This window comes from Kwoniella newhampshirensis, chromosome 12 (assembly GCF_039105145.1).
Source record: "Kwoniella newhampshirensis strain CBS 13917 chromosome 12, whole genome shotgun sequence".
Classification (NCBI taxonomy): domain Eukaryota; kingdom Fungi; phylum Basidiomycota; class Tremellomycetes; order Tremellales; family Cryptococcaceae; genus Kwoniella; species Kwoniella newhampshirensis.
Window position 1 is genome coordinate 1,084,253 of NC_089965.1, and position 22,151 is coordinate 1,106,403.

A 22,151-nucleotide genomic window follows, 5' to 3' on the forward strand; every position below is an offset into this window, starting at 1 on the left:
CCACCTATGCACGCCAAGACCTCGCTCTATCAGATAACCTCACGGCCGAAACCGGAGGTCACATGCACCCGTCTCCCGAGGTCGGAAAGCCGTTCAGCGTGTGAAGTGCGAGAATGTTCGGATTAGTACTGTGGCCAAGACATAAGCTAGTCAAGCTGAGTCATCGCTGTGGCGTCTGTCTACTCTCGGCTGGGTCAACGCTATCTGATAAGGAGAAAAGGCTAGGGGAAAACCGATCTTTTTGCCCCGTGTGCGTTTGTTTCGACAGACATCCGGCCGAAAGTCCTATTCATCGTCTCATTTCCCAGTTCTCCTTCACTGACTTCTCGAGCGGGTCAGTGTGTGAAAAGAGATATAAATGCATCTGTGTCCTGACGACAAAGGTTCGGATTTAATTCAGTCATCACTTCCTTTCTCACTACCTAACTTATCTGTGCCGCAGGCAAATCAATCTAAAATATGTTGCTTCAGGCTGTTCTTCTGGCCGCAGCCACCTCGATCGCCACTGCTATCAGCGTGACTCGGCGTGCCGCCATCACTGTGAGTGGGACCCCTGTCATACGCCGATCATCCGACGAGACTGAGTGTTCCATCACACAATCTAGGATTTCACCACAAGTCCTGTCGCATTCGCGTGGCCGCCTCCTCGTGGCTTTTCATCGTCGAATGCCACTGATGCCCCTTGTGGGGGTATCCCGTCTGCAAACAGGACTAGCTATCCCATCGGTGAGCACTGTCCATGACTGACAGGATCAAATGGCAAATGGCTCAATCCATATTCAAAAGCTGGAGGTGATATCGCCTTGGTACAGCAGACCGATCTGGATAACGTGAATATCCTCTACACCAACCTCACCGATCCTACTAGGTTTCACGCTTTCAGTACCTACTCCGACACGATTTTGAACATCAGTGCGGGACACTTCTGTCAGGATGCTCCCGACTTTGGTAATTTGGGATTCCAAGTAGGAGACAATGCCACCCTTCTCATCATCTACCAGGTGAGCAATGAATCAACGTCGTTCAGAGTCCACCCATTGAACCTGATTGCATCATTGCTGGAACTAGCTCGAAGGCGTCCAAGAGTACTACTACCATTGTGCCGATATCAACTTGGTCGATGCCACCGGATTTGCCTCTCCGGTGGAATACGTTTGCGGCAATTACACCTCGACCCTCGATATCGCTTCCGACGACGAGTCTCTCCATCTCGGAGAAGATTCGGCTGGCAACGCCAGTCCTAGTCAGGAAGGTACGACTTCGAGCACGAGTAGCGAATTTTCGGGAGCAGCAGCCACCGCAAGTCCCACCTCGTCCACCTCAGGAGATGGCCTTTCCGCCGCAGCAGGCGGTGGTATCGGTGCAGCCGTCACTCTCGTCCTCCTGGCTTTGATCATCGGTGGTGCGTATTATGCAGGGTGGATCGGGTTCGGAAGGAAGAGATCTGGTGTCGCTCTCGATACTTCTTCCCTCTCTTCCTCCTCTGCCGGTATTACGACCAAGCAGGCTCACGCGTGAATGGTTTACGGGTAGAATCGATGTGAGATCGGATACTGTAGCGTCTTATGTGCGACAGAGGGTCTCCACTACTCCTTCAAGGCGCTGAAAACAGCCGACATGGACTCACTTTAGTATATCTGGTATGATTAGCGCGTATTGACTAGCTGTTCGGGATGCATCCTGATGCAGGATCATATCATGAGTCGATTTAGGAGAATCAGAAAGGTCAATCAACCACCGGACCTGCCACTGACCCATTTGAACCGTAACTAAAGTGTAGGTGTCAGATAAAGCTGCACCAAAAAGTCATGTTGTCAGTAAGATCGTCATTCAGCGATCGTCTCTTTGCGACTACTACTTCTATCACATTGTCGACATACATCCTCTTCATTCCGCTACCAGCTGTTCCGACCACTATGCCAGACTCCAAGAAGTCTGCCGCATATTCTGTGGACAGACTCCTCCCTTACCTTTTTCTCTGTACGGTCGGGCCCAGCGTCACGGCAGCTTCCAACCTCTATGTCGTGGTGAGTCACCAGTTCACTGGATCGATTCCGCTCAATCGTTGATGATACCGACGCAGCGGCATCTGATGTGTAGATATTACTGGATCAGAAAGGGCGTTTCCGATCCTCCGATGCCTGGAGATGAGAGGTGTAACGATCGAAATGTGGAAGCTCTGGCAGGTAGTGTAATGGCGGCTTTGGCCACATTAGATGGGATAGCATGTGAGTTGTTGAACCCCTCTTATTCCTTTGGTATCGGGGCAAAGATGCTGACGCTGTCCTCATACAGCTTTCTTGTCATCATCATATGTCCAGAACCTCTCGGATCGGTTCGGAAGAAGACCGTTACTTATCGGTTTACCACTACTGGCAACGGTGTCGACAGCATCAATATTAATAGCATGTAAGTCGAGCAGATGTCTAATGAGATGTACAAGACGCTGACGTTTTTATCAATACGCAGACTTCGTGAAAGATCCCGTAAGCTGAATGCTTTTTCCGGGCACATCTTCGAGGCTGAGTTAATGGTACCCAGACTATAGTATGGATCCTCCTGGCTATGAACGGTATCTTCGTGGCCGCCAACACGAAGACAACTTTCCTACCGGGACTGTGTGTAGCAGATGTTGCTTCAGATGAAGCGAGGTGGGTCAGTCATGCTATATTGAAGAGGAACCGTTGATGGTGCTGTTCGTAGAACACGCTTCTATTCCCGCATGGAAGCGATTGCTTTGCTTGGTCCCGGGACCGCTTTCAGTGAGCAGCCATATTGTCGTTCGCGCACCTGCTCATGAACTTTTCAGTCATCTCCGCTCTCCTCTCTAGATATATCCCAGTCATCGCATTGCCATACTACATCGCGCTCGGAACACAGGTCACAGCCGGACTATATGCGTATTGCTTCATCCCTGAGACAATACATGCCAGGGAAGATAAGGAAGAAGAAGAAGGAGACGACGGACCTGATGGAGAAGGATCAGATGGGCAGAGCGAAATGGAAGGCATATTGCCAGAGACTCTTGCAGCACCAATAAAGCCTCTGAAACTTTTAATTCCTCACCGTCATGAAGCAGGCGGTCGGATACACTGGGAGTTGTGCGTGGTGGCATTGAGCTTGTTGATGACAACGGCTGGCGTGAGTCTTCCCCTTAGCTGTGACCTTAGGTCGCCACGACTGAGCTAACAATCCTGCAGACCGTCTTCATCGCCACAGCTTCGCTTCTTTTCCTCAGTGATAAATTCAACTTCGCTCCAGAAAACGTTCGTTGCCTGTGAATATCTCGTGTTCAGCTGATCTGATCTGCCCGGTAGAATGCTTGGATGTTGGCCTTCCTCACCTTCTCTCGGTTTTTCTACCTCATTCTTCTCTTCCCCTTCGTTGTGCGATTTGGTCGAGCAGCCTTCAACAAGATCGCGCTATGGAGGGCCAAAAGGAAGAGAAACGAAGGAGAACGACGTCCGTTGCTGGCTCGTGTCGATACGACGACCAGACAGGAGGATGCCAACCATTTCGATGTAAGTTGAGTGCTTCCACCCATTGAAGTCTGCTGATAGTTCTCCAGGTGTTATTGGCATTCGTATCCGTTGTGATTGACGCCGTTTCCCTCGGACTTGTCTCTCTGTCCATCTCATATCAACAGGTCATGGCTTGTGAGTGCTGAGCACAAAAAGCGTCGCGTCCCGGCTGACCGACACTCCCTTCTCAGCATTCTTCATCATGGCCTTTGGCGCTGGAGACAATCCCACATTCAAGTCCGTATTCGTATCGTTCGCTCCTCCTGAACATGCCAGTGAGTGAACTGTCACTCGTGGGATCAAAACCATTCTGACAGTGACTATAGGCGAAGCTTTGGCTGCCCTTGATATGGTATTCAGTATAGCTAGACTCGCATCTCCTCCCTTACTTGGAAGTCTCTATGCTGCTTTCATCAAGGTGGGACGACCGGAGATGCTGTTCCTGACTGCTGGAGTGAGTGGACGACTCTCACCGGCGGGTTGCTTGACACATTGCTGATTACCTACAGGGGCTTTGTGCCATTGGTGCGTTGTTGTTCATACCGCTCATATTCGCTCGACAGAGGAACAAGCCCAAGGCGTCATGAATGCATGATCCTGGCCTAGGTCAGTTGCGCATGGTCGCCTTGAAAATTCGAAATCAAATCTCCGAGACGATTTGTCGATAAGCACGTCAGGATGGCGAACAGGGCTTGGCTTTCGAGTGACAGCCTGAGCGTTGATTCAAAGAGTTTGCAACACACTGCTGCATCTGATCTTCTTGACCACTCTCATCCTTCTCACACCTTAGCGAGGTTTGGCAATGACCATAAATCGCACCATCCGGGCTTGCAAGCGTAATATCAGATGGTTCGCACGCTTTTCTGCAACTCAACATACCTACTACTGTTGGCATCTTCTTGGACCACGGGACCTAAGCGAACAGGTGTACCAGTATTTCATAGTCGGACCCACCGCACCATAATCGACGATATCCAAGTTCTCTTGTTGCCCCGGTTGAACGGCTTGGTAGTGAAACTGTGTGCTTGGAAATGGTCGAATGTGATCCAGACCAGAAATCACCTTATCTTTCGTCATCTTGCGAAACCAAGTTTTTGAAGAGAAGTGTATCTCAAGAACTATCGAATGCAAAGCATCTACCGTCGTCTGTGATGTTATATAGAACCATCGGTAGTATAGCTTTGCGACTCAAAGCTCGTCCCAACAAGACCGCTACGATATCTGGACAGAGAAGCCTCACGGGATCTGACCTGCCGAATTCGTTACCATGTCCTCCTCACCTTCATCAGATCACAAAGACCGCTTTTTTGCCCCTGCGTCAGTCCAACGCGGGACCGAAATCGACGTGTTGCACACTGGTAATGTCGAGGCCAATAAATACATCGGCGAAATTGGCGGAAATGGTGCGGCAATCACATATCAGGATGCCTCGGGTGCACCTGTTGAAGGGAAATCGCCATTGGGTTACGAGGTCTCGTACTTCACGGTAATCTTCCTCACCGTCAACATGATGATCGGTACAGGTATCTTTTCCACCCGTGAGTTGAGTTGGGTTTAGAAAGCAACTGCTTTCTACTGCGCATCTACATGATCCGTCAAGCGAGAGGCTCAGTCATCCTGCTAGTTCAGCTAATCCGATCCCTGATGTCCCAGCGGCCTCAATGCTCCGGAACTGTGGATCAGTCGGTCTGGCCCTCTTCTACTGGGTGATAGGATACATCCTCACTGCATGTGGTCAATCGGTCTACTTTGAATTGGCTTCTTACTTCCCCTCACGATCGGGCGGCGAAGTCGTCTATCTCGAACAAGCTTATCCGAGACCGAAGTATTTTTTCCCGGTGACATTCGCCATGCAGTCTGTGGTCTTGTCCTTCTCAAGCAGTAACGCTATTGGTGAGTGTCATGCCATTAATGAGCTAGGAGGACAGCAGCCTCGTATGTAAGATATGGACTGACAGATCCGTTGACAATCAGTCATGGCAAACTACATTTACAGGATGACGGACGCTACGCCTACTGGGATGCAAGTCAAGGGCGTGGCGCTCGCTTGCTGGACTCTGGCTTGCCTTGGTACGTGATATATTCTTTTCTTTGCTAATTCAGCCTGTGCTGACTTACCCTCATTCAGCAATCATTATCAATACTCGTTTCTCTCTGATTCTGTCCAACACCCTCGGTTTCATCAAACTTCTCACCCTTGTATTGTAAGCGCTTCTCTGCTCCAGACCACACTCCGGTTCGGTTGTATCCTGACCGATTTCACTGTTTCAGCATCAGTATCACCGGTTTCGTGGTTCTTGGCGGACATACCAAGATCGCTAATCCCACCGCCAACTTCCACAATGCCTTCGAAGGATCTTCTTCCACCGGTGCCTACGAGCTTGCCAACGCTCTTGTCAACATCACCTTCTCTTACGGTGGGTTCAACAATGCCTTCAATGTCATCAACGAGGTCAAGAACCCTATTCGAACGATCAAACGTACCGCGCCTCTTGCGTTGACCATCGTCGCTATCCTTTACATGACAACGAACATTGCGTTCTTTGCTGCCAGTGAGTCGATTCAACTCTTCTTTCACTGGGGCAAAGACACAAACTGCCCTTCAATAATTTCTTTGTTCGTTTGCTCTCTGTTGAGTCTTCTTTGGTCTTGTAGTCTCCAAGCACGATATCCTTGCCTCGACACAGGTCACTGCCAGTCTGTTCTTCGAGCGTTTATTCGGGAAACGAGCCGCTAAAGGTCTCACCATTCTTCCTGTACTAAGCGCGTTCGGCAACATCTTGGCCAGTATGATCGGCTCATCACGAATGGTTCGAGAAGTAGGAAGGTGCGTCTGCAGTCCTAGTCCTGAGAATAACAGTCCGTCAATATTGACTTGTATCATCGCGGACAATCTTAGACAAGGAGTCCTTCCTTTCTCCAAGTTCTGGGTATCCACCAGACCTTTCGGTACACCCCTCGGACCTGTTGCGTTCAAATGGGTGATGACCTCGATCATGATTCTCGCCCCGCCAGCGGGTGATGCGTTCTCGTTCAGTGAGTGCAGCTTACCCCCCCGGGGCTTTTCCAAATAGAAACGTACAGTAACTACGGTTGACTGACGCCAAATGCTTTTCAGTCGTGGCACTGCAAAACTACCCCGACTCCGTATTCATCTTCCTGATGACTGTCGGCCTTTTCCTCATCCGACGTCAACGATCCCGGCTCGGTCTCGGTCGATCCGAGTTTCGAGCATGGGATATTGCCGTTATCCTCTACCTGCTTTCCAAAGTATTATTATTGGTCATGCCATGGGTTCCACCTGTCGGTGGTATCTATGCTGGAAGTTTCTCCTTCTTCTACGCTACTGCCACCATCACAGGTCTAGGAATGTAAGTCTTGTCCTGCCAGAACGACAGCGATCGGGTCCCTTAGTACGAACACCGTATTACAGGCGAGGTCACTAACCCTATCATATGTTGTCTGCATTTACCAGTCTGGCCCTCTGTGGAATCTACTATTACATCTGGATCTTCGCCCTTCCCAAATGGGGAGGATATCATAACCGTCAGACCGTGCTCGAGCTCCCGGGCGGAGCCATCTCCCACAAGATCGTCAAGGTGAAGAACGAAGATGTGGCGGCATGGGACGCCACGCATGATGCTAGTGGCAGGATTCTGTTGTCAGGCGGGCAGAGCAGTCCGGGGGTCGAAGAATATGTTGAGAAGGTATAGAAAGTGTAGTAGACTCCTATGACGAGCTTTATGGGATTGGTGAGGAAGGTGTTTTCAGTTTGAGCGGACATTCTACCTCCGCAGTAAAGTTAGCCGACCTTTTTGCGAACCATTGGCTCTGGGAACAGATCGTAGTCTTGCAAGGTCGTAGAGTAGGTAGACTTGGAGATGTACACCTTCAGCTTTTGCGCCTCAAGTCAATCATCGACCCTATGGCCAGTTCCAGTGAACATGACAACTCGACAGGTTCAGATTGGCGTAAGTACCTGTGCCAGACGATTCTCCCACAGTGCTAGCGAAAGAGCGCATACTCTGGCCTTCACCTGAGCACCTTGATGACGATGCGTTGGCTAGCTTACTGTACCAGAGCAGCCATGAGGATCTACCGAGCCACTTTTTTGGCATTCACATTCCTTGTACTGTATACAACTTTGGTTTCCGGTCTAACGAAGAAAGCTATCCCCTCTCAAACCACTTTTTGATCCCAACGCCGAACGCTGCCAAAGCTTTATCAATCCCTTCGTGATCTCCGGCAAACTGCACGCATATCATCAGCAAACGTTCGCACCCTCGACACACCGATGCGGTACTGAACTGACCGTCGCTCTGAAGAAGTTGAAGCCTTCCGTCTGATCTGCTCCAGGTTTAGGAACGAGGAACGACTTAGCAGGCAGCACTAGGACTCCTCCTTCTTGGACGAGGTAATTCCAAAGCTCGTCCATGAGTTCTGCGGTGTTGGTGGTATATCTCGTTCCGCCGCCGTTGCCGGGAACTTTCACCTGTAAGCCTGGAGGGATGACCGGCTCCTGTCCGACTGTGTCCGAGGTCAGATCGACAGGTGCCGGGGTCTGGATCGGCGTGCGGATATATCGGAGATGCGAGGTCAGGTCGACCTTGAGCCATTGGAACATTCCTGCACCGCACGGGACAGTAGTCACGAATTCGGATGGGACGTATTCTGCAAACTTGTCGAGGAAGAAGTCTCGCTTCTGTTGATATTCAAGTCGAACACCTATGCATGAGAAGCCTGCTGTCAGACGGAACAACGGCACGATATGCAACCTGCAGAGAAAGGCCCAAAGCTCACCCCACATCCACCTGATGAAACCGCCAATACCCCAATGCTTGTCAGACAAGTATGAGGCGAGCACCGCTTGACTGAATCCATTCGGGATCTGGGTCGTGGTTTCTAGTCCGATTAGCCATGACCCATCGCAATGTAGCTCACCTCCAATCCGCAACAGTCTCTCCACGAACAGCGAATTGGCAGATATCCAGCCCTGCAATTCGGAATCAGTTCTGACTCTTTCAAGAAAGCCTCAGCAAAGGAAAATTCCCAAGGCAAACACACCAATCGGACACCTGGACCAAAGACTTTGCTGAACGTGTCGATTCTAAGCACACGTCCATCCACATCGCGCGACAAGAAGCTTTTCACGCCCGCATAATCGTTGAATACCTTGGCGACGGCAGCAGGATCGTCGTCTTGTGCTTTCGCCGGGGGAGAAGCCAGTTTAGCTCTCGCCGCTTTCAAGTTATCAGCCCGTTCGGTCGCATCCGACTGGTATGCGGTGAATTGTAATGCTGCTGGATGTCAGTCCAGGTCTTTCTACGCAACTCAAGTGTCGACACTCACGGAAGTAAGGGTCATCTTCAATACTGGGTGTGCTCGTCAGCTCGTGTGAGTCGCTGTGAGAGATCGATCGACTCACATGATCACGTCATGTTTTTGAGCGATAGCGTAGATCGCTTCGTATCGCTCAGAAGGCATAATGGAGCCAGTTGGATTCTACCTATCAGCTCGGGCCCGACGCGACCACACTCACCTGACCACATGGAATAGTGTATAAGAGATGCGGTTTCCGTCCTTGAGCGACTTCGTCCCATCCGCTCAGTACGTTCTCCAAGTCTTCAGGATCCAGGCCGTCCGCATCGACTTTGATGGGGTAGAGTTTGGCGCCTTTCGCTCGAGCAGAGTTGAGAGATGAGGAGAATGAATATTCCTCGGTAAGGACGGTGTCGACGTCCTGAGCAAAAGGGCAAGTCAGATGATGATCCGTACTAGGCCCTACTTCGAAGCATGGGCTTACCGGCTCGACCAGAAGTTGGAACGCTTTAGATACACCTGCGGAGGGGGAGAGAACAGTCAGACGGAGTTTCACGTCCCGAAACAGACGTATAGGCTCACCATCCGTGTTACCCAGAGTGACGTATATACTGGCATCGGAGATAGTCTTCCCATGTAAGAGAAGATTGATCTGTTCGAGCTTCTCCACCAATTCCTTATATCCATTACTCAAGCCATACTGCAAGATGACGTTCAGGTCCAACACTCCGCCCTCGTCCATTTCCGTCCCCGGTCCCGTCTTCTTCAGATGGACCTCCTCGGTCGGAGCGACGCCAGCTCTCCAATCGTCAATATTCCCGTTGAGGGATTGCAAGGTTGGAAGGGTGAACGTCGTATGAGACATGGGGAAGAGGGATGCTACGGTGTTCACACCGTGAGCGTGATGTGCTCAGTACCTCCAAGGGCCCAGACCAGCTGCGTACAGTTGCAAAATGAGGCACTCACGATGAGGTGTACCTCCTCCGAGGGATAGCAGGTTCTTGTTGGCCAAAAGGGCGCCCATCGCTTTCATAGCACTGGGTTGAACATTTCGAATCCGTTTGTTGAGATGATGTCCCAGATCCAGGCTCTCCGGTAACGTCGCTGCAGGAGACATCTTCGATTGTGAGCTTCTTCTCTCGAGCTGCTATACACACAGCGGCTTCCTAGGCTTCGGTCGAGAGCCATGGACTGTCTCTATGGGTTGTATTGTGACTTACTCTTGTATATATAATTCCATCTCGGCTTACCCCCCTTGCGTCGTATGGCGTCAACCCCATGGTAGAGCTATTTCCTACGATCAATCTCTCGGTCAAATCCGTGTCCCAAATCGAGGCCCTTATCAATAAGAATCCCTTTCCATCCCTCGATTTGATACCGTGACATGGATCCATGACTGACCCTTGAATCACTGCCAGTAGCGATTACAAGCGCTTGTCTTATACGAGGAGGCATTGCTTGGACATACGTTTACTTGATCTGCACCCGTCGGGATGGCTCACTTGTGTACTGAAAGAGAGAGCATACGAATCGCACGGGAGCCAACTGACAAAGATAAGGATTTGATAGTGATCGGATATGAGTACTATACATGGGTGCTACATTATCCTAAGCTCAAGAAACACACGACGGTGATTCAGTTGTTTCCGTTTTCTTCTCAATGCGTAAGCAGACGATCAAGTGATCCATACCTATCTTTATACCAGTGGTTTCCCTTACAAGACGTATCTACAAACGAGGAGCTCCGTCAGCAAACACCCATAATGGTCCACGCGTAGATGGTGATTCTCACCGGAAGTGGGTGTTCTCCTGTTCAGTCATACCCTTCATACCGTTGTCGGCTGCAAGGACAGGGTCGGCGGGACCGTACTTGGTGTCTCGCTTCTTGTTGTCACGCCACAACTGAAAGAATGGTCGTCAAGACTGACCAAGAAGAAAGAAACATGAGATGGTTGATTTCACACTCACCAAGTACCAAAGGGAGCCGTGACAGATGGTCTTGAGGATGTAGCCTCCCATCATGCAGTATGCAGCGGTCTGGTATCGAGGAGCCTCGCTCTCCAAAGCGGTCAAGGGTCCGACTGACATCGCAGTATCAGTGATCGGAATGATCAATGGCGGAGCAAACCGAAGCAAGACTCACCAATGTTACCAACGCAGTAAGCGACAAAGATGAAGGACGAAGCGACGATACGTTTAGAGTAAGAACCGATGTTGGAAGAGACCATGACAAGACCCATGGTGAAACCGATGGACTGAGTGCTGGAAGAAGATCAGTCAATGGTGTCGTATCTGCCGACAAGGGACAGCCGTACTCACTTGATAAGCCAGAAACCAATCAATCGGGGCCAGGTGTACTTGTGGGTGAAGGGGAGGAAACTCATGAGAGCTGTACCGAGGACACAGATGAGGTTACCGATGGTCATCATCAACAATCGGGTGTTGGCCCATCGAGTGGCGACGATACCGGCGATCAAGAGCGAGATGACTTGAAGTGATCGCCCGGCACAGTCGAGGAGTGCCGCATTGAAAGTGGAATAACCGAGACCCTTGATGATCGATCCCGAGAAGTTGGTAAGGACACCGTTAGGGACCGAAGATCCGAACATCGCCAGGGACAAAAGCCATCTACATCTCTTATCAGCCTGTGGACGGGGCATAGCGCATGGATAGATCGGACTTACGTCTTGTAATCCTTGCAAGCCTCGAATCCGTGTTTCCAGTCGAAGTTGGTGGTTTTGAGACCGACACCGGATTGGGCGACACGATTGACGGCCATGGGTCGATCATCCTTCTTGATCCATTTGGCTGAGGCGGGACCATCGGCGAGGAAGAAATAGAGCAAGACACCGAGAAGCATTGTAATGGAACCGAGGAGATAGAAGATAAGCTTCCATCGAGGAGTGGGGTGGTCGTCCATCTGAATGATCGTCCTGCTGATTAGTCCGGCATCACGGATGATGATGTTCTGGTCAACTCACCTTGCTGATACCAGCAGCCATGAGAGAACCGATCATACCACCCCAGCCGACGGCAGAGTACCAGATGGTCTGTCTCAAAGGAATTTCATCTCTTCGGTACCACCAAGCAGTCATGAGGGAGAGACCTGGCGTGACAGCAGCCTCGAAAACACCGAGGAAGAATCGAGTGACCATGACGTGGGTAAAATTTTTGGACCAGACCATGACCAGGACCGTAAGACCCCAGATGAAAGCCGAGGCACCGAGCACACGACCAGCGTGATACTTTCCGAGAAGGTATTGCCATCCAGGTTGAGAGACCATGTAGCCGCTGCACGCCTTTCAGGTCAGCGTCAAGCTCAGGTTGGCGCGGCTTATTCACCTCTCTCTCACTCACATGTAGAAGATGGCAGCACCGAGAGAATACTGGTTGCCCTTCATGTGCATGGCTTTTTCCATACCAAAAACCTTGGCGTAGTTCAAGGCTGTCTTGTCGAGGTATTGAAGCGTCTGGGTGATGAGGAAGAGAGGCAAAAGGAACATGTCGATCCGTTTACGAATACGCTTGTTCTGCTCTGGGGTCTGCAGCACACCAAGTCAGTCACAGTCCGGCGCAAGCACAAGACGACGTCACTCACCATTTCGCCCATGGCCTTGGACTGCTCATAAGCAGCCAGACCAACGTTTCCATCCTCGTCATCCTCCGCGATGGCGTGCATGGGGTCGACCGCCTCGAGATGCTTCGTGGTACCCTTCTCGTCATCGTTGGTCCAGCCTGATGTGTCGGTTTCAAGTCGTCGAAGTTCTGGTAGCGACATTGTGAGGTTGTCTTGTCTTGTTCTATGCAGCAGTGTCGAGTTGGAGAAGTGGGGCTCTGTGGGGACTCAAAACTGGCCCCACACCCCCCAGCCTTTTTATATTCGTTTCAACGACACGAAGACTCTCTCATCAGACATACTTGGTCCGAGGGATTCCGGATGAACATCCACAGAACCGACAAGTCCGGGGAGTCATCGTGGGGCACCTGCTCCTCGGCGGTGTATGAATGAACGCCAAGAAGTCCGATTCGAAAACAGTGGTCTGGGATGAGTTTGTATTCGAAAAAGACTGGGTAGATAATGGTCTACGATAGATGTGTTGGTGCTCGACTCGCCCCACATTCTTCACCGCACCGTACCTTATGTCCTGATCGCCCGTACTTCGAGATCGATATTTTCGAATATCGGAATGGAACGGAGTGAACCACGCGAAGTATATGTTACTTTGCGGCATTGCTGGGGATGTACACCCTCAGATGAGGTCGAGACGCGGTCCCGCTATCTGTCCGTGATCTGCGGTAATGGACGGTGGCAGACCAAAATTTCCCCGAGTGTTAAAGGTGCATTGCGGCATCTTTCTCGCATGCCGTATCCCAGCAGTGGGGTCTCCTCCCCGGAATGAGCAAATACCGCCAGATCCCTCAGGGCAAGAATGTTCCAAAAATCCTGCCAAGAAGAAGAGGAATTGTCAACCCCTCTCGAGAATACCTGAATGCAGTCAGATGTCAATGGCCGGCTGTAGCTGGCCCTTCTTTTGGTCAGACATGGGGGCATATTGTGCATCCTGTTCCGCTCCTTGATCTATTTGACTATTGCGTCCCGTTGCAACATGCTCGTACGGCCCCAGAGCTCGATGTGATCTTCCGCGCTTCATTGCCTGTGGCACAGAAACATGAAGCATAGACTGGGATATCAGCCAGACTCAATGCAGTCGCCAGCTGCCCTTCTACCGCTTTCGCCTCCTCCGTCCTCTCGAGCGTCACCAAGCATTCGTGATACCCGTGCAGCGCCCATACGTTATTCGGATGTTGAAGGGGCCGTGATAGTTTTTGGTTGAGCCCGAGATCGGTTGCATAAATATCCAAAGCCTCCCCAACCAACCCCTGTTCCAACTTCAGACCTGCTAAAGCGTGACGAGGAGGTTGCATCCAGGCGGGTGGTTCGGTGTATATTAACGCGTCGCTTAGACTGACGGCTTCGTCCAATCGATCGAATGCAAGATCAAAGTTTCCTCTTCTATATTCTATTTCCCCGTCCAACATGGCTACTCCTATCTGTATCACGTCGACACATCGATTTGGATATATGATTCGAGAAGGAGGGATTCGAGAGATGGCGGAATGAAATACCTTCCGTTCGGAAATAGCTTCGTCTACGCGACCCAAGGCAGCATACGCGACACCTTTCGCATAATGGATATTGGCTACGGTGACGGAATACAACTCGGTCTCGGTGGGTAGAGTCAGGTCGAGTATCTCTTGCCATCGACCAAAACGTACTAGGACATGTGCCCGAGCGTTCAAGACGGTTTCTAGCCAATCCGCCAAGGGTGGAGACTCGATCCTCAAAGTACTTTCCGGAGTCGCAGCTTCCAGAAGGTCGACAGCCCACAAGGAGTCGGCGAGACGGCCAGCATGCATGGCAGCGTACAGGAAGGTCTGGATGTTGTGGAGGCGGTAGAATGTGTAGAAATCGGTGGAGCTAGAACGCACGGCGTATTTGGCGTCGGCGACGATTGCCAGTCTGTTTGATTTCATCGCACCGGCGTAATCACCAACGAGTAGATTGATATGCGATGGCATATGTTCGAGATGACCGCCATCGGGAACGAGGCCCAACAGGAGGTGACTCGTTTTGAGCGCCTTCTCAGGTGTCGCCGACATCTCCATGACGTGGATGTAAAGGTGAAGAGGTCCGGGATGTGAACTCGAAGACGGATCGGCCATCGCTTTCTCCAACACAGCCTGGACCTCCAGCGTACGACTCTTCGATCGTGGAAGCCCCGTTTCCAAGTCCCACAAGTCCCAAGGGGCCAGATTCATCAACGAGTCCGCATATAGCGCCGCTACGTCCAGATCCTGTCCATTACTATCATATACCTTTTGCATAGCGTCGGCATACTTTGTGTTCCACTCCAGGAATTCCTTCCCTTTCGCAGTCTCTGGATATCGTGTGAGGATAGCATGAGCAAGTGCTCGTTCGACAGGATCTGTTTCGGGAGTGATATGTGCGATAGCGTCCAGTGCAGCCTGTCGAGCATTCCGTAAAGTGTCAAGGAGTTCTTGTTCATCATGGAGTTCCCAGGGCTTGTTGTAATTCGGTCCGATGGCGTATGCGACACCCCAATGAGCCATGACACATGTCGGGTCGTGTTGTATAGCGTAGCGAAAACAGCGAACAGCTTCGAGATGGTTGAAGGCGTAGGACCATATCAGTCCCCGGTTGAACCAGACCTGTGCGTCCGAAGATCGGGTTTTCACATTCCTTGTGAAAGCCCCGACATCGTAGTAGTCAGCGCCGGACGGTGGCGGGGGAACGGAAGTCACCATGGGAGGAAGTATGCGGCCAGTGAAGAAAGACTTCGAGCATTTCACATACTTTTGAGACGTGGATGGAACGTTCTATACAAACATATTCCAGTTGACGAGGACATAATGAAGGGGAAGACAACTGGTGTACATATCAGACCCTCCCACTTAGATAGTCATCGGGAAAGGTGTGCTCATGTAGGACAGATGAAAGAGATGCATGGGCGCTCGCATAGTGGTGCATACGACCATCGGACAGCCGGGCTTTCGAAGCTTGCTCCCCCTCTCACGATCTAGCTACATGCATCACACCGAGTCGGTGACAGAGTCGTTGAAATTGATGTGCCTATCATCACCACCGATCCCGAGACTCGCCACGAAGGCGTCAAAGTCGAAATCAGCTACTGTCGTGACACCGCTATACCAATCGAAACCTTCTAGCGGTCTCGAGTTGTAATGCGACGCAGGCGTCCCCATGGGGTTGTGTTGTTCACCGAGAGCGACCTGATACACGATGTCAATTGGTAACACTTCATAGTCGCAATGAGGGTCCAGGTGAACACTTACAGGATTGGAGTGTATCACTGGAGTCGTCGGGAAAGAGAAAAGAGCGTTTGAGTCCGCGGTTGGCGGGGCCAAGACTTGTTGAGGGGAGACAGACAGCTCATTGGAAGTACTTCTAGGGTTGACAGTCGACTGCGGGGTTCTCTTCTGACCTACGCCCAGCATCGCCAAATCCTCATCCGAGGTGGGCATCGACCTCCCAGTGTAAGCGAAACGTCGGCGAGCAGTATCTCGCAGAGGAAGGAGCATCGCCTGTAGAATTATGGGGTTCAGCTGCTGCCATATGTGAATTCACATTTCGTAGCTCACCAGCTCTTCGTGCTTCTCCGCTTCCTCGAATAACCGTAGACCCTCGTCGAGGGACAGGAGAGATGATTGTGCGAGCATTGATTGAGGTGCTCGTATCACCGATGCTGCCAAGCAGGCGCAAGCAGTGAATGAATGGAACTATTATGGGTCAGTCAACAATCATGCAAGACAGATCAGACAGATCCGCATACTCACATGATAAAACCATCTTCGGCGACAGACGAAAGGAGCGTCATCCGTCAATTGACGAACCACTCCCAATATGATCTTGCACGCTTCGAGGCATCCTATGTAGCTTGCGCTAGATGAATATCAGTAGAATGCCTTCACCAGCAGACTCTACTCACCTATACTTGCTCCGCAGCGGCTCGTCAGGCTGATCGAATAGGGCTCGAGCGAACCAGCCACGATGTAAAATCAAAAAGCCAAGATTCTGAAAAAAGAAATGTTCAGCTGAACTCACAATGTCTACTGCTCGGACTCACACATTGAAACCTCATGGTATGTCTTTGAATGACACGTGTGAGAGACGACGGCGATGAATATTGGCTGAAAGTAAGTGTCAGAGGTACTCTGTCCGTCGAACGCTCTGACAGCTCTGACACCCACCCGTCAGCCGTCGTTAACTGATCAGGTAGGTTCTGTTGGACTGGGGTATTTGTCGATCAGCGACAGAGAGCGCAAGATGAAGCACGAACTCACAATTACGCAGCTCACGGTCAAGCTGAAGGGCCTTCTCGTAGGTGGTGGGTGTAGTCGAGCATTGCGCATCGTTGATCTTGCATAGCACGCCTCCACAAAGTCGATACTGCCAATTTTCAATTTGGGACTTCTTGGAAGATGGAGATAGTCAGACTTACCCGCATCGCGCAGTCTGATAGTCGATCGACCGATCAGCACGCGCAGGGTTGACGGCACAGTCAACTCACAGTAATTGTCGCTATCTACATCCGCTGGGTATGGCACATCATATGTTGCACTCGTCATGCCTTAGCAGAGCGTGAGCTAGGGTCGCAACCAGCTTATTGTAGACTTACTTCGTGGTCTTCCACTGGTCACCGCATGTATTACATCCGATGAATAGATCTTGAAGGGTGGGGGTCAGTAACCCTCCCATCCCTCTCCCGCCACTTACCTCCCAGAACACCCTGCGCCTCTCGGTAGAATCCGCTTCCGAAAGCCCAAAATGCTTCCCATCGCGATGTAAACCTAATGCCTGAACGACCCTCATAGCCATGCCTAACAGTGGCCACGTTGACTGATTGGAGGAGACTGGACTGCCGCCGTTGTACAACCATGTCACCATAAGATTTATCGCTTGGACAACTGAATTGGACGAATAAGCCGGGTCAAACCGCTCTCTATAGCTTACATATGATGGTGCCGGAAGAGTCAATGGTCAAACACGCTCTACCCAAAGCGAAAAGGTCGCGGGAGTATGGGTTGTCTACAGACAATCAGCTCCATCTTTCGTTCAAGCTTAGTGTGACAAACGCGACATACTGTGAGCGCCTGACGGCGACGCAGGATCGAATAGAGCTCCGAGTGACATCACTAGATAAAGGACAGCAAGGCGTTGGGCATCAGGTTGTATTCCCTCGTAAAAGCGATTGAAGATGTCGGTGGTAAAAACGTTTTTATCGAGGATCGCAAAACCCCAAGCGACATTCTACGTCTGGTCAGATCGTTTGCGCCTTGCCAGAAACGAACTGTGACACACCTCGAAGTAGTATCCAGCCAACTTGTCGGCTTCTTGACGTGGTGGTAGCTGTCCTATCAGCGCGTTGAGAGTGTGCTGCGATCGAAGGGCGGAGTTGCGCTCAAACATGAATGATTCCACCCAGCCTGGACGAAAATAGTACGGTCCTTCCCCACCGTCACGTTGAGGTTGGTTCAATGTAGGTCGCCGAGGCTCCTGTGCCTGGTATGAGCGGGAGGATGACGATGGAAGGCAAAGGTCTACTTACAACCAGGTAAAGACTTGAAGCATCCCCATAGAATCGACTTGCTGTCCAATCCCCTCTGTCTACATGCAGATGCCCGTAATGTTCTTCTCCTTCCGGCGGGGGACCTTGATCGTCGTACTCCATACCGATTACCGAACCTCTTCTACTAGTCGCACCGGCGGGCGACTCTCTTCGTCTCGACGATGACGCGATCATATAACGATCTCCAATAGGCTGAGATCCGGTACGGTCAAGCTGTGCATCAAGCGTCTGACCGCTTTCTGTCACCAATAAGTCATCATCAAGTGAATCCAGATGGTAAGCCTTTTCCAAGAGAGGATGTCCCCCGCGATCAGTTGTCGCTTGCCGTAGCGCTTCCTCCAGTGCGCCGATACGATCGTGGAGAACCTAAATCAATATAAGCATAACATCAACCATTTTGGGTGGATATCTGAATTTCTTACCTCGTTACTTTCCAAGATGAGTCTAAACGGTCACTCTCATTTCAGCCCCGACCTGATCTGCGCCGAAGATGCTACTCACGTTCGACCCTTTGCTGATTTTAGTGCTCCGTGGGGGCAGATTGATGCTTTGCTCCTTCGCACGCAGTTCTCACAGGGGATCTTGCGATCGCACCTGTAGTGACGGTCAGCGGCACTCGGAATGCACGGACAGACCGAAAGACGTCAGATGAGGGTCAGTGTATACTAGAAGACCTACTTCAATTTCAGACGGCGGCACTCGGCACCTGGAGGGCGGAAGATCAGCATAAAACAGGCAGATAAGGGCGATGACGACGTACAAGATTTGACCTTGCTCACTGTGCTGACCCGACGTTTCTTAGACGGGGGTGTGTCTTGCAGTAGCCCTTCATCAGAGTGTTCCGACATCGTTGCGGTCCTATAACGAGAGGAGCTGTAGTGCAATCGAAGATGTGAAAGGAAGATGTGAAAGGAAAAGAAGAAAAACAGAAGAAGAAAGATAAAGATAGATAAGGAGGGAGGGAAATCGTTCATCAGCGATTGGACGGAGCAGGCCTTGGCTCTCTCACGGTCGTCCTTTACATCTACTGTTTATGCATCTTTATTCTATTCCGGTTTCTGTATCTCTATCTTTCTATATGCAAGGAGACACGTCTGAATCCGTATCGTATCCCAAAGTGTATGCATCTAAAATCTACAGTCGGTCTGAAATAGAGTTGAAAGAGGCAGCTTGCTTGCTCATTCCAGCCATCATAAGCGCAATATCACGACCGGCCATAGCGAATCTGATGAGAGGATATTTCTGTACAAACTTCTCCAACAGATCAGGTCGGGGTTCAAGGCCTCCTAAGCCGATAAAGACTTTTCGCCCATCCACAGAAGCCTTCTCTGCAGCTTTGGCGATACGGTCCACGGCACTTTGGAAGATCTCGTTGTCGTATTGGCCGGGGATACCGAGTCTGAAGTAGTTGATCAGTTCAATTTGGCTGTCGAGCTTCTCACGCGAGAACTCACTCCATGCAGAGATCAGCACAGCCAATGAAAAGAGTGTCGATACCTGGGACAGCGGCGATAGCTCTGAAAGCAGTATCAGATCTGGTTCACGTTTTCCACACTTCTACTTACTCGACATTGGCAAGACCTTCTTGGGTCTCGATCATGGGCATGATCAAAACGTTGTCGTTCACCACCTCGGCAATAGCAGCGTATGACAACTGAGTGCTGTACTGGGTCATAGCCGTGACCATGGTAACCGATCGGTGTCCCTGTCGATATGATTAGCTTGTAGCGTGAACGATCAGAGCTTCAGTACTTACGAGAGGAGGGAACTTTGACGCTCCAACGCACATCTGAGCCTGCTCAACGGTGTTCACGTGAGGAACGATGACAACCTGGGCTCCAGAGTCGAGAGATCGAGAAATCCAGTCGGCAGCTGTAGTAGGTACGACGACAGCGGGTGTAATTCTGACCCCTCTCACATGTCAGTCTTGGCCTCACCATATCGAATCTCGGCAGCTCACCCAACGTTGAGACATGAGACGGCGACATCCTTCATGGTCTCCATGCTCATGGCCATATGCTCCAAGTTCATCAGAACGGCAGTGTATCCCGCTCGCTTGGCAATGAGAGGCATCTCGGTGGAGAACGCGATTCGCATACCGAAAGAGTGGGCCAGCTTGTTGTCAAGCATGGTCTTCTTGACGAGGTTGGGACGGACCGTCTCCAACGCGAGAGACCTTTGTTCAGCGGTGACGGACATTGTGTGCGATTGGACTGGAAGCTCTGATTTTGGTTTGGCAAGAAGGACTGGATGATAGCGACAGCGATAGGGACAGGACGAAATAGCTATAGAGAAAAACAGATTACATTCCTTATTCCCAAATGGTCATCGTCAACTCCAGCTCTTCGGTCATGACCGCGATAGCAGTCCTCTCGAGCAAGAACCTGTTGACTCCTGTTCCGCTTGACCGGAACTCCGCTCAGTCGGGGGCTGGGTCGGTGAGATGCTAGCTATCGTACGTAACCGAATCAGAAGATCTCCTGAATCTGTTTCTGGGTTCACTACCCTTTGCTTTCCTTATCTGCAAAGAGAGAAAGTCGAAACTTGATTGGACACAACGTCGAAGAAGCTTCTAATTATAGCTCTGACCCTGGACGATCGAACCTCGGACTCCATCAACACCTTCGGGATCCGAAAGATGCGGGAGCGTATCTGTCGGGTGAGGGACAGTTTTGTCCCGTGCAGTCTCCGTGCGAGCGGGATATCATTGATGCTAATGTGTTTCTGTTGTTATCACTCCTATGGAGAAACCTGGATAGTACGATTATCGGTTTGTACAACCACATCCACCACGTCAGCAAGCGTTACGATGTCGACTGCAGCTGCTCCGAAGCCAAAAATTTTGGGTGTCGGTCCAGCTCAAGCTGCCCACGAAGAGTTCGAGCAGCTCACTCGAGACTATGAAGTGCACATGGTGACAAGAGGACCGCGGGCCGAGGTAGGTCCATGAATGAACAGAGACTACGGAACGATGTTGCTGACCGATTTGGTGATCTTGTAGGTCAAAGCACGCATCGCCGAAGCATGTGAACAGCACGGTCCTTTCGATGCAGCGTTCATCCTGTTCGCCAACGCCTCTTACGCGCCGATGGACGACGAGCTCTTAGGACCACTGTGGAATAACGGTAACAGTGAGTGTCTTCCATGCCTGTCGGAGCTGACCAGCACAGACGTCGGAGTATTCGCGCAGTGTGGGACGGGTTATGACAATGTCCGGGTCAATGAGATCACTAAACACCAATGCTACTTTACCAATACACCTGATGCCGTCACCGAATCTACTGCCGACTTTACTGTCTTCCTCTTCCTCGCGGTACTCCGTGGGACGAGCTATTGCGAGATGGTCGCGAGAACAGGTCTATGGCACCAAGGGCTGGAGTTGTCGACCGATCCAGCTGGTCTGACTTTGGGTGAGTCGCCCAGCGCTCTCCAAGCATTGCGACCTCAACATGGGAACGTGTCACAGGTGTCTTCGGTATGGGTCGAATCGGCAAGGACTTTGTGCGAAAAGTGCGAGCTTTTGGCGTCAAGATCATTTACAACACGCGGACACAACTATCGGCAGACGAAGAGAAGGAGTTGGGCATTCAATACGCTTCAAAGGACGAGTTGCTCTCTTCGTCCGACATCATCTCGTGTCTATGCCCCGGCACACCAGAAACGTATCACCTGATCAACGCAAAGGCTTTCAGCAAGATGAAAGGTAAATCTCGATCGTAGCATATCGGGCTGACTCTGTAGACGGCGTGTTCTTCATCAACTCATCAAGAGGAATGGTCGTTGATACCGAAGCTTTGGTCGAGGCGCTCAAGTCAAACAAGATAAAACGGGCGGGCGTGGATGTATTTGAGGATGAACCTAGGATTCCAGAGTATTTGCTCAACAATCCAAAAGTCACTTGCACACCCCGTGAGTTTCCGAAGACCTGAGCTGTGCTGACAGATAGATGTTGCGGCTTACACCCAAGGCACAATTTACCGAGGAGAAAGAGATGCCTTTGCCAACGTTCGAGCTTTCTTGGAAAGGGGTTCACCTGTGACACCAGTCAATGGACCATTTCAAGCAGTGTAAATGCAAATGACCCTTTGTTCATCCAGCGCCAGAAAACCCTCATGATCCAAGGACAATACAGATGTGGAGTTGG

The 22,151-nt window shown here is 51.0% G+C and overlaps 9 protein-coding genes across 9 annotated transcripts; 4 read left to right on the forward strand and 5 right to left on the reverse strand.

The window, feature by feature from the left end:
• Nucleotides 1–459: 459 nt before the first annotated feature.
• IAR55_005971 (uncharacterized protein) lies at nt 460–1,518 on the forward strand (the record flags this gene model as incomplete). Its single annotated transcript, XM_066949058.1, has 4 exons — nt 460–540; nt 606–726; nt 787–1,001; nt 1,069–1,518. 4 exons carry the CDS (start codon nt 460–462, stop codon nt 1,516–1,518), a joined length of 867 nt encoding a protein of 288 aa, XP_066800831.1.
• A 398-nt stretch (nt 1,519–1,916) lies between these two features.
• IAR55_005972 (uncharacterized protein) lies at nt 1,917–4,108 on the forward strand (the record flags this gene model as incomplete). Its single annotated transcript, XM_066949059.1, has 13 exons — nt 1,917–2,027; nt 2,084–2,228; nt 2,296–2,409; nt 2,470–2,486; nt 2,542–2,651; nt 2,704–2,762; nt 2,810–3,141; nt 3,201–3,266; nt 3,318–3,521; nt 3,569–3,656; nt 3,713–3,796; nt 3,848–3,975; nt 4,031–4,108. 13 exons carry the CDS (start codon nt 1,917–1,919, stop codon nt 4,106–4,108), a joined length of 1,536 nt encoding a protein of 511 aa, XP_066800832.1.
• Nucleotides 4,109–4,788: 680 nt separating this feature from the next.
• On the forward strand, nt 4,789–7,234 carry IAR55_005973 (uncharacterized protein; the record flags this gene model as incomplete). Its single annotated transcript, XM_066949060.1, has 9 exons — nt 4,789–5,059; nt 5,175–5,414; nt 5,496–5,591; nt 5,650–5,725; nt 5,793–6,073; nt 6,177–6,348; nt 6,421–6,557; nt 6,640–6,892; nt 6,997–7,234. The coding sequence occupies 9 exons, from the start codon at nt 4,789–4,791 to the stop codon at nt 7,232–7,234; spliced, it is 1,764 nt and encodes a 587-aa protein (XP_066800833.1).
• A 456-nt stretch (nt 7,235–7,690) lies between these two features.
• IAR55_005974 (uncharacterized protein) lies at nt 7,691–9,957 on the reverse strand (the record flags this gene model as incomplete). The annotated part of the gene is made up of 10 exons (XM_066949061.1): nt 7,691–7,771; nt 7,834–8,246; nt 8,322–8,514; nt 8,586–8,818; nt 8,871–8,893; nt 8,947–8,993; nt 9,061–9,261; nt 9,325–9,359; nt 9,423–9,719; nt 9,807–9,957. The coding sequence occupies 10 exons, from the start codon at nt 9,955–9,957 to the stop codon at nt 7,691–7,693; spliced, it is 1,674 nt and encodes a 557-aa protein (XP_066800834.1).
• Nucleotides 9,958–10,555: 598 nt separating this feature from the next.
• Nucleotides 10,556–12,618, reverse strand: IAR55_005975 (uncharacterized protein; the record flags this gene model as incomplete). Its single annotated transcript, XM_066949062.1, has 9 exons — nt 10,556–10,568; nt 10,633–10,742; nt 10,809–10,921; nt 10,984–11,102; nt 11,160–11,468; nt 11,525–11,760; nt 11,822–12,131; nt 12,198–12,382; nt 12,439–12,618. 9 exons carry the CDS (start codon nt 12,616–12,618, stop codon nt 10,556–10,558), a joined length of 1,575 nt encoding a protein of 524 aa, XP_066800835.1.
• An 809-nt stretch (nt 12,619–13,427) lies between these two features.
• Nucleotides 13,428–15,167, reverse strand: IAR55_005976 (uncharacterized protein; the record flags this gene model as incomplete). Its single annotated transcript, XM_066949063.1, has 1 exon — nt 13,428–15,167. The coding sequence occupies one exon, from the start codon at nt 15,165–15,167 to the stop codon at nt 13,428–13,430; it is 1,740 nt and encodes a 579-aa protein (XP_066800836.1).
• A 285-nt stretch (nt 15,168–15,452) lies between these two features.
• Nucleotides 15,453–18,855, reverse strand: IAR55_005977 (uncharacterized protein; the record flags this gene model as incomplete). Its single annotated transcript, XM_066949064.1, has 20 exons — nt 15,453–15,650; nt 15,714–15,962; nt 16,020–16,157; nt 16,215–16,320; nt 16,367–16,452; nt 16,505–16,568; nt 16,629–16,668; nt 16,722–16,827; nt 16,880–16,893; nt 16,949–17,008; nt 17,057–17,105; nt 17,155–17,345; nt 17,392–17,466; nt 17,523–17,688; nt 17,740–17,940; nt 17,987–18,373; nt 18,430–18,451; nt 18,509–18,601; nt 18,686–18,713; nt 18,768–18,855. The coding sequence occupies 20 exons, from the start codon at nt 18,853–18,855 to the stop codon at nt 15,453–15,455; spliced, it is 2,361 nt and encodes a 786-aa protein (XP_066800837.1).
• Nucleotides 18,856–19,141: 286 nt separating this feature from the next.
• Nucleotides 19,142–20,206, reverse strand: IAR55_005978 (uncharacterized protein; the record flags this gene model as incomplete). Its single annotated transcript, XM_066949065.1, has 5 exons — nt 19,142–19,406; nt 19,462–19,524; nt 19,573–19,712; nt 19,764–19,911; nt 19,968–20,206. The coding sequence occupies 5 exons, from the start codon at nt 20,204–20,206 to the stop codon at nt 19,142–19,144; spliced, it is 855 nt and encodes a 284-aa protein (XP_066800838.1).
• Nucleotides 20,207–20,816: 610 nt separating this feature from the next.
• On the forward strand, nt 20,817–22,078 carry IAR55_005979 (uncharacterized protein; the record flags this gene model as incomplete). Its single annotated transcript, XM_066949066.1, has 4 exons — nt 20,817–20,945; nt 21,009–21,417; nt 21,474–21,710; nt 21,954–22,078. The coding sequence occupies 4 exons, from the start codon at nt 20,817–20,819 to the stop codon at nt 22,076–22,078; spliced, it is 900 nt and encodes a 299-aa protein (XP_066800839.1).
• Nucleotides 22,079–22,151: the final 73 nt, after the last annotated feature.